The 9785-nt window shown below is 48.0% G+C and overlaps 1 protein-coding gene across 1 annotated transcript; it reads left to right on the top strand.

Moving 5' to 3' along the window:
- Positions 1-333: 333 nt before the first annotated feature.
- On the top strand, positions 334-3957 carry F4817DRAFT_273137 (uncharacterized protein). The gene is made up of 3 exons (XM_049299454.1): positions 334-3412; positions 3479-3535; positions 3584-3957. Exons 1-3 carry the CDS (start codon positions 414-416, stop codon positions 3807-3809), a joined length of 3282 nt encoding a protein of 1093 aa, XP_049154688.1. The 5' UTR covers positions 334-413; the 3' UTR covers positions 3810-3957.
- The last annotated feature ends 5828 nt before the right edge of the window (positions 3958-9785 follow it).

Here is a 9785-nt window from a genome sequence, read left to right as displayed (position 1 = left end):
TGTACCAAACTGTCTCCTAGAGCAACCCTAGGGTATGTGTATATGATTTACCTGGTACGTATGGTTTACCTAATCTTGGTTAAGGCTTCCCCCGCGGTCTAGGAGGACGTACCTTGGTACCACTTTAACGCGACTTCCCAATTTCAAGCCGCTACCACTCAACTCATCGACTATCTACGAATCAATCTCAATTTCTTATCCCAAACAGTCTATTTTTTTCTGATCTCATCCAGCGCGTGGTTTGCTTGCTAGCCTCGCGCCTCTGTGATTCTACATTTCGGATGAAGTTCATACGCGTGACGTCCGTATTATCCTGACATGAAGTAGCCTAGCACATTACCATCCTTCCGTTTGCGAACGTCCCCGACAACGTCGACAAGTCCTCTTACGACGCTAGAATCGCGCGAGATACCATGGACGGTTTAACGCCGAGTTCCCCGGCCTCGGGCCCGGTTCGTGTAGATGGGGTCACCATTAAGGAGGAGGAGCCCGATCACGACCAGGTAAATGGACAATCATTCAAGACTATCGATTGGGCTGCACAGGAACAGCAGGATGAAGATGATATCAACAAAATATTTTCGAACGAGGGAAGGGTTGCCATGCCGGAAAACCTCGAACTATTCGGCGACAAAGTAATCGATCAGACGGACAAGGCAGTAGACGCCATCGATTTCGAAGACATCAGCGATAGTGACCTAGCTTCGGATGACGGTTCTAGTGCTGTTGGTGCGGGCATCTCGCAAGTTCCTGGTCTTACTGAAGATGAAGGCACGAGCCATGAGAACGAATATATGGATGACCTCTTTGGAGGCGGCCCCGAAGGCGAACCCGATTTTCCATCTTCACCACCTGCAGCCGACGCGGCAGCGGAGCAACCCTCGGGCGGCTTAACTATGCCAACCAAGGCTGCACTAGTGAAAGAACGCGACGTTACGGATGAGGCTTGGAAGAACATGTCATTTGAGGAGAGGCAGAGACTCAATTTCCCCCAGTATAACCTGTCCATAGATAAGTGGATGAACCAGGTCAGCAAAGAGGACACCACAGTTCAGAAGGTTCCTGAGAACGTAGACGAGCTCTTGGCGCAGAAATTTCCAGGTTTTGCAAAACATAAGACTCTTTTCTTCAACCAGCTATTCCCAGAATGGCCCGCGGAATACATATACAAGGAACCCCCGAATAAAGACCGGGATCCTCCCGAGTTTGTGCCTACCAAGCTCGAGCTGGAACTGGAAGCCGATTCCTCAAAACTATTTAGGATCCCGGAGAGTGCTCTGGCCGCTCAGAGAGGCGGTTACAATGACGAAGACGACCGGGGCTTGGACGCCACGGACAGCTACTCGGACACCTCGAACTCAGAACAGTCACTTATTGGGGGCTTCAGCTTAGACGAGATTGCCACAGTATGCGACGACTGGAGCTCGTTCACGCATGCCGACTCATCTATTCAGAAGGGTACCGCTGCTGTCGATAATGATGACGAAATGGATGATTGGGAGAGAGAATTCTTGCAACCACAAGCTACGAAAAAGCGACGTAGATACGAACCTGGTCTCCCGAAGATATCATCGTATGATACTCGCCATATTGACGACTTCTTCGGAGAGACGCGGCGAGCTAGCAAACACGTTAGACTAGACTATGATGACCCCTACCTTTTGATCGATAAAGATGGGGGGAAGGAGCGGCCATCTAAACGCCCGAAGGTCGAGGAGAAAACTAAGCGAATGGCTAACGGCCAGCTGAGAAGAGATGTAATGCATCACTTTAACCTCTCTAACGACGACGCGTACGAGGCGCTTAAGGCGAATCACAAGAGCAAAGTCAGAGCTACTCTTTCTAACCTTTCTGTCGAGCACAGCTTGCCGGCGCTCAAGCTAACCTTCCCCTTCTACCGAACCAAGGTTGACGTCAAGCCTTGGGAGCATCACCGCAAGAGGTTTGAGCTAGACAAGATCGTGAAGCATGCTATTGGCGTACGCAAAGCTACGAAGGTTAGGCGAAAGGATACGAAAGGGAAGACTAACCAGGAGATCTTCCGTAATACTAAAGATCTCAGCTTAAACGACAACTCTACAGCTGTTCTCTTCGAATACTGCGAGCAATTCCCCATCATGATGTCCAACTTTGGCATGGGTAGCCGCGTGATCAACTATTACCGCCGCAAAGATCGAAATGACGAGGATAAGCTCCCGAAACTCGACATCGGTGAAGGTCACCTGCTGCTACCAGAGGATAGATCGCCCTTCTCTATATTCGGTACTGTGGACCCGGGCGAGACGGTCCCCACGTTGCATAACGAGATGTATCGGGCGCCGATCTTCAGACATGAGCCTAGACCAAATGATTTCATTCTCGGATATTCAACAAACGCTACCGAAGGTCCGAAGTTCTATCTTCGCAAAATTGATCATGTTTATACAGTTGGGCAGACGTTCCCTTCGTTGGAAGTGCCCGGTCCCCATGCCAGGAAGGTCACGAATACGTCGAAGAACCGTCTCAAGATGATCGCATATCGCATGATGAAGAAGAAGGAAACGCAGGATGTGGGCCTCAACGAGATCACGCCTCACGTATTCGAGAAGCCAGACCCTCAAAACAGACAGAAGATGAAGGAATTTCTTCTGTATGATAGAGAGAGGAAGACATGGGTTTTGCCGGAAGGGCAAACGCTCATGGACGAAGCCGCCATACGATCCATGATCAAGCCGGAAGATGCCTGCCTGATCGAAGCCATGCAAATCGGCCAGGAGGCGTTAGCAAATGCCGGCTACGATCCTAAGGACAGGGAAGAGGAGGATGAAAACGTGGAAGAACCATTAATAGCTAGGATGGCACCGTGGGAACTTACCAAGAATTTCATCGATGCCAGCGCGGGCAAGGCTATGGTGGCCCTCCACGGCGAAGGCGATCCTACCGGCCACGGCCTTGGGTTCAGTTTTATAAAGACCTCCATGAAGGGCGGTTATATAAATGCTGTCCAGGGCCCCCTGGCTACTTCGGCGGATGCGATTGAACGCGAACGTAAGGCGAACGGCGGCCATTCGTACAACGTCAAGAAGCAGCAGGACATGTATAACGCGGCCATTCATCAGATCTGGGAGAGACAGAAGAGCACACTTAGTGACCCTACTACGCATGACGACGCAGACGTTCTCGATACAGCTAATGAGGATGATCGCTTCAATTCGAGACAGCCCGATATGACTCCCGCGCCAGTAGATGACGGGCGTAGCCAGTTTAGCCGCTTCAGCGCGGCTAGCCGTTCGGGTAGGAAGAAGCTCAAGATCGTTCGTAGGAAGCGGAACGAATCCGGAGAGATTACGACGGAAACCATCATCCTAGATAATCAGACAGTCATAAGGAGCTATCTGAGGCAACGTCGGGAAATCGAGGAAAAGAATAGAGAGTAAGTCAATCCAACTTGTTGCATACAATAGAAGTCAACCTATGCTAATACAATTTTCAACTCTAGTGTCTATAGTCTGCAGCCTACTGCCGATGCAGATGACAATCGCGAGAAGCAGAAACTGTAAGTCTTGGTGTTAAACGCCTCATAAAAATTCTAACATCCTGGTAGTGTGGACAAGGAGCTTTCGAGACTCCTCAAGAACCAAGATCGACGCCAAATCCGCGAGAAGCAAGGCAAGAGTAAGAAGAAGAAGAACGACACTAACCCTGACGCATCTCCGGATCCGCCCACTGGTGATAAGGCATCAGCCGGTACGACTCGAAAATGTGCCAACTGCGGACAAGTAGGACACATCAAAACAAACAAAAGGTACTGGCACTATTGCTCTCTTTAGACTTGCCTTGAACATTATGATCCCTAAAACTAAAATCACGTCTTGCGCTGCTACTCAGCCTATAATGTTGCCGATACTAATCGCCTTGTTCTCAAATATACATAAATAGTCCTACTCGTTTCCTATTAGGCTCTACTCTCTTTATCCCGTTCATATACACATTAATCACCAAATAATCACATAAGCTAACTTCCGATATAGCAAATGCCCTCTGCTTAACGGTACAATCACAACGAGCAATGGAGGCGCCGACCATGGCGGATTCGGTTCTTTCGGAGCGCCATCTGCCGCGCCGTCATCGGCTAACGAGTAAACGGAGAACGGGAAGACGGTTGCAGTAGTTCATTTCCGGTTTCTCCAACAGGTTTACGTTTGACGGATCCTGATTGTACGGGACGATAATTAAGACGATATGGATTAAGGCGAAGCTGCTATAATCCTCTGGTACGACTGATGTATAGCTATTCCCCCCTTTCCTCCCCCTTATCTTCTCGGCCATGCCGATTCATTTCTTCGAGGCCCCTGGGGCATAGGGCAGGTCGATTGTTTTTACCCAAAAAGGCACTAGGATGGTAATTTCGAGTTGGTTGGTACATCCAGGAATGGTTAGGGGCGTGGCCAAATTTGGAAGCATAGGCATGGTGTTTAGGTTCGAGAATGGCTCTGCATAGCTATAACAATATTCTCAAGGAATATTGGCAATTTGCTTTCGACGATGGAAGGTCCAGTGCAACCATCCGCTCTACGTGGTTGGACAGTACGTAGTTCTCTGTATGCAAGTCTCCCGCTCCAACCGAACCCCTGGAATGGTGGTGAGCGCCTAAGCAGACAGAACGGTAATACGAAAATGGGCTTAACAATTTCTAGAAGACTTCTGTAGCAGCGAAACCATGTGCCATGTGCTCGCAAGCCTGCATATTGCTATACTTAGAAGCAATAGGCGTGAGAGTATTACCACAAACCCGCTATGCCGTCAGCCTTTGGAGGTATGTAATACTGACGTGCATTTCCGTGCCACGTGGATGCGGAGAGCTCTCCGGGTACTGCCTGATATCTCTTTGTCTACCTACTGTACTGTTGCATCTCTATTCGTGTTGGAGAAAGAAAAAGTTTTCTCTTGATTTCCTTCTCTGATAATCTGCCTATGCAGCTACTGCTTTAGCTACTCTGTATCTGCAGCGATAGAAGACATGCGGTGAGGTAGGTAGTAATGAAAACTCTGAAGAGGAATGCTTATCTGGAAAGGTGGTAATCAAATGCAACGGTACTTACGCAAGTGGACTCAATATTGCAACATGCGTATTATTTGCAGATACCTAAACATTTACCGCTAGAGACAAGAAAAAGGCGGGCAGCGAATAGGATGGCAGCTTGGTATAATCATACGTCTAAGATATATATGTACCTACATTAACTATGTAGGCACTGTGTGAGAAGATAGAACAATGGCTAGTCTCAAGTTGGATGACGGGATTTTGTGTGTGCCTGACTAGCCCTATACTCTGAGTCTCTGACCTATACTCTGACAACTTCTATACCGCGATTTGGGTGACATAGGTGGCATGTGTGACAAATCGAATCTACCACGTTGCCAAGCCGTGACGTGATACAAGTACGGCAGCAACATGGTACAATGCAGGGCAAGGGCTGAAGGCGACGACGGAAGATTATTGTCCTTTGCGCAGCTGTTTTGGGGGCGGTAGTGGAGGACGTAAAAAGCAAGGACCAAGGCAGTGTAGATGGGCTCCGGTGTTCCGGTCCCGACACTTCGTCTGCACTTTTATTTTCCTAAGTGCTGTAACATCGATATGCGATCCTATCCACGATCGAACCGTGACCTACCTGGGTTTTTTTGATCGAGACTTCAGCCCTGCCGCACGCTCCTCTGGGGGCTCGATTCGATGCGATCCGAACCGTAGGCCCGTTCGTCATGGTAGTTGGAGTAAAGAGTGGCGCTGCGCTTAGATGAAGCCCTGTTAAAATTCGGTATCGGTGCCGGAAGCCAAGAATAATTATAATGTTGTGTATAAACACTTATAGCCCCCAATATCAGTGACATCTATGGAGTATCAAGCGAAAGTCCCCACGAAAACTAGCAGCTAGAAAGTATCTAGAACACGCGGATGGATCGTGGCTAGAACGAGCTATGAATTCCATCCCGCATCACTTGCATAGCTTCCTCCTGGTCCCTATACTATTCCTACTACAGCTACATACATACGCACATACGCACATACGCACATACGCACATACGCACATACACACACTAGAAACCAGCTGAGAGACTCCAGAATGCTGGAATGCAGTATTAGCCCCTTAAAGACGTAACCAACCTCATCGGGATGAAAAGGAGTGAACCAATCGGGCCTAACATCATGAAGAATGAAGAATAACAAAACCCAGAAAGAGGGATAAAGGATTAATTAGCCCAACTGCGGACAGGGGAACAGTGCAGCATGGGTTATCATTCCTTCAAGGGGTTGGCCGTATTACGTAGGCACTACATGGCCGAAGAGAGCAATTCTTTTATAGGTAATCACCATCATCACCAACGTCCTATATGTGTACTAAGTAGGTAATTGTCATCATCGTCTAATCTCATAATCTCATCGAATCTCCATAGCCCTTCTAGAAGCGCTGCTAGCCGTTCCACAACATGAGATAGAGTAATTTTTCTCATTTGTTTCCTTTCCCCCCTTGAGACTGGATCATGATCATGCACTCTGCAGGTACTGGGCGGTATGCAGTAGTGATCCTGACAAGCAGTGATCACCCCTCCAATACCAGACCTGAGTTTTTGCCGTAAAGGAGATTCCGGGATTTACTTTTCAAACTTGTCCGTAGCATATTGTGTCAAGTCTCAAAAAAAACCCTTTGGTCTCGTTTCCTTCTCGTTCCTTTCGTCCTGGAATACGGGATGCTATGCTATGACATGCATATAGTAATAGTAACAGTAGTATGTAGTAGCATCATCACGACTAAAATTTCCGTACATCGTAACGTGAACAGCCCGGGCCAAGTAACCAATCTTGATTTGATTTACCCATGTCCACCAGGAGGGTAAATTGCTTTGCTTCGGCCAGTAATTCGGGCAAATTATGACGAGTTGGAGATAAATTAGCCCACATAGGTGCGCGAGATTGCGGGCTAATTGGTCGAAATGGGTAGCAAGGTGAGGATGCGGAGTGCGGTGGGGCCATGTGATGGTGCTATAAATAGCCTATTTTTAGCATTTTCGGCTCGGCTGTCGTGCATAGTGGAATACCTAACCTGTCGAGTTCAGCTACACAGACCAATCCGGGTCCGGGGGGAGGGGGCGGGCCATGCGAGATGCAGATGCGATGCGAATGCGTGCAAGGTGCAAAAGTTGTAAAATAGCAAAATTATAGATTCTGATTGCTGATTGCATACATCTGCTCACCCAGCCTTGTAATATGTAAGGTAATTGCTTGCAGCCAGAGACACGCGATTTCTTCATTGGAAAGACAGGACTCTCTCCCGTCCCCGGGCGCTTAACCGCCGTTAGATATCGGCCCCGATTTCGAGGGGCTGCGCCGCCAAGCGGCATGAAATCCTACCGTTCTGTCCCCTAACTGTTTTTATCCGACCTGTTTTGTTTTTTTCTTCTTATTCCTTGTATCAACCTACTACCTATTACGCTACTTCACTGTCCCAATTAGTCTTGAAGCTCATGTTGTGTTACCGAGTATCGTAACAACCCTAGAAATGTGCTATGCATGTTGGTGCAGGACGGACTCGGCACCGAATCGCCAGCGAGAACACTCCGTCCCTCGCGCTTAGATTTGGTTATACTCCCTGTGAATGGCGGATCAAGTTAGAAATACAGAAATTGGGTAACAGCGGTGATGGAGTTTGATCGATCTGCTTCACCATGCGTTGCGGCTTTGTTGCGATTCTACAATAGCGGTAGTGTTATAGCGGGTAAGGACTCGCCCGACAAGAGTATACTGTTTCTATAATCATAATCCTCTTTTCTATACTTGGAGAAACAAGCAGACAGGCAAGCGTCAAAGTCTGCAAGCTACGTAACATGTACCCTCATCTATCTAAGTGCTATTACGTAGAAACAGACAGACTCGTCTGATGTGATAGGTAAGAACGGAGGCAGAGACTGTTCTGAGCTTGTTTTCCCCCGGACCCGGTGCTCGCAGATCTCCGCCGGGGTCTTCTCCTTATGGATATTATCCATATTGAAGCCAGCATGGCTGTATAGTATTAGACAGCAGTCGGGAAGATGCACGGCGCAAGGGCAAATATACGAGTTGGCACGTTTTAGCGAATCTCTAGCGAGCTTAGCGAGCGGCAAAATTCAAGGTGTGGTAGTTTCAAGGGGACTCTATACAACACTGAGAACACATGGCCTTGAACACCGCGGGTGTAACTCGAGATTTTCAGAAATTGGCGACGTTCGAGAAGTAAAAAGAAGTAAAATATACATCAAGATTAATTGATGCTCGCCTATCTCGCTGCCCCTGAAATTATACCCTACTATATATGTGGGTAAAATACGTATTGCTGTATACATCATGAGGCTCTATTGGCGTAAGTACCGCCATATCTAATATGTATCTACGCAGCAAGGGATGACTGGCGTGTACAATATAGAAGGAGGGATGAGAATTCAATTTGGGGGCGGTTTCAAGTATCTCCCTATGGATAAGGATTCTTTAGGGACTTCGAGCCACGGACTACGGTAAGAGGAGATGGCTAGGGGTTCACGATGGTAATCGATGACGACGATGTACAATACCAATGATCTGAATCTGAATCCCTTAAGTGAAGGAAAAATAAGAATCGAATTGTCCGGATACCGATTCGTCTCTGCCCTTTGGGGCTGTACCTAGGCAAATCTGTAAGGCTAGAGTGCATCGTGTGATCTCTCTACTCGACTTTCTCAAAAGGGCGATTGGGCGCTTTGCGGGCAGTCTAAGCCACACGGCTGTTCTTTTATTTTATCCATCTGTAGTGCATCATTGCGCTGTTGCTCGCAGTTTGCAGTGGACAAACAACAGCCTACATACAGAAAGAGGCGGCCGGGACTTGCTGCCAGGGGTCTTTTTCTCCCCTGTGGCACTCGGTCGCGCTACACGCTAGGGCTGGCAGGCTGGGCTAGTGTAGCTAGGAGGGTACCTAATTGGAAGGTACCTAACTGCTAACTGCATTAAACCATCTGTCAACCATTAAACCATCAGACTTACGTAAGGCTTGGTTTGTATGCACCTTTACCGAGTTGGGAAACTGTATGTTTCTGCGTACCCAGACCCAAACCAGATGCAATATCTAAGTGGGTACTTGATAGCTTAGTGTACCTAGTTACGTAGCTGCGTAGTGTACTTTGTAGTGTGCACCACAGCAGTGTTGCAGCACACCTGCAGCGGACAATGGCAGAGGTTAGAAGAGGTACCTACATAGCATGTATGTACATCAATTAGGTACCTAGCTAAGCTAAACTAGCTAGGCCTCACCTGGTTAAGCATGCTTAAATTCTTAAGCAGAACTTGTCCTGAAGTGTGTGTGACACCATCCCCCCTCCCTCTCTTTTCCTTTCCCCCCCCAATTCCTTGACCTTTTTCCCACTTTCTCTGTTTCTCCCGCACACAAAAAAACTCGAGTGAACACGATTCTGTCTATTATTAGAACCAACCACGCCAGATTCAGCCCCATCGTCCTGCAAGTCCCAAGTAGTGCACCGATTGATGTATTGTATCAATGTATATCTCGGGAAACTGATTCAAGAAAGACAAGACAAAAAAAAAAAGAGACGACAATCCATCATAGCCTAGTTTGTTTACTGCGTGCACCATACTTTTGAACCATACTTTATACATCATCCCCGAGAAGTTCTCCAAGAGGCCAGAGTTCAGAAAGATACTTCTACCACGGCTCCTCCACCTCCTCTCCCGTGGATAAACCCGTTCAACAAGGACCATCCATAAACCACCGCCGACCCGTTTC

Source organism: Daldinia loculata, assembly GCF_022478755.1.
Source record: "Daldinia loculata strain CBS 113971 unplaced genomic scaffold F4817scaffold_76, whole genome shotgun sequence".
Taxonomy (NCBI): Eukaryota; Fungi; Ascomycota; class Sordariomycetes; order Xylariales; family Hypoxylaceae; genus Daldinia; species Daldinia loculata.
This window is presented reverse-complemented; position numbering and strand designations above follow the sequence as displayed.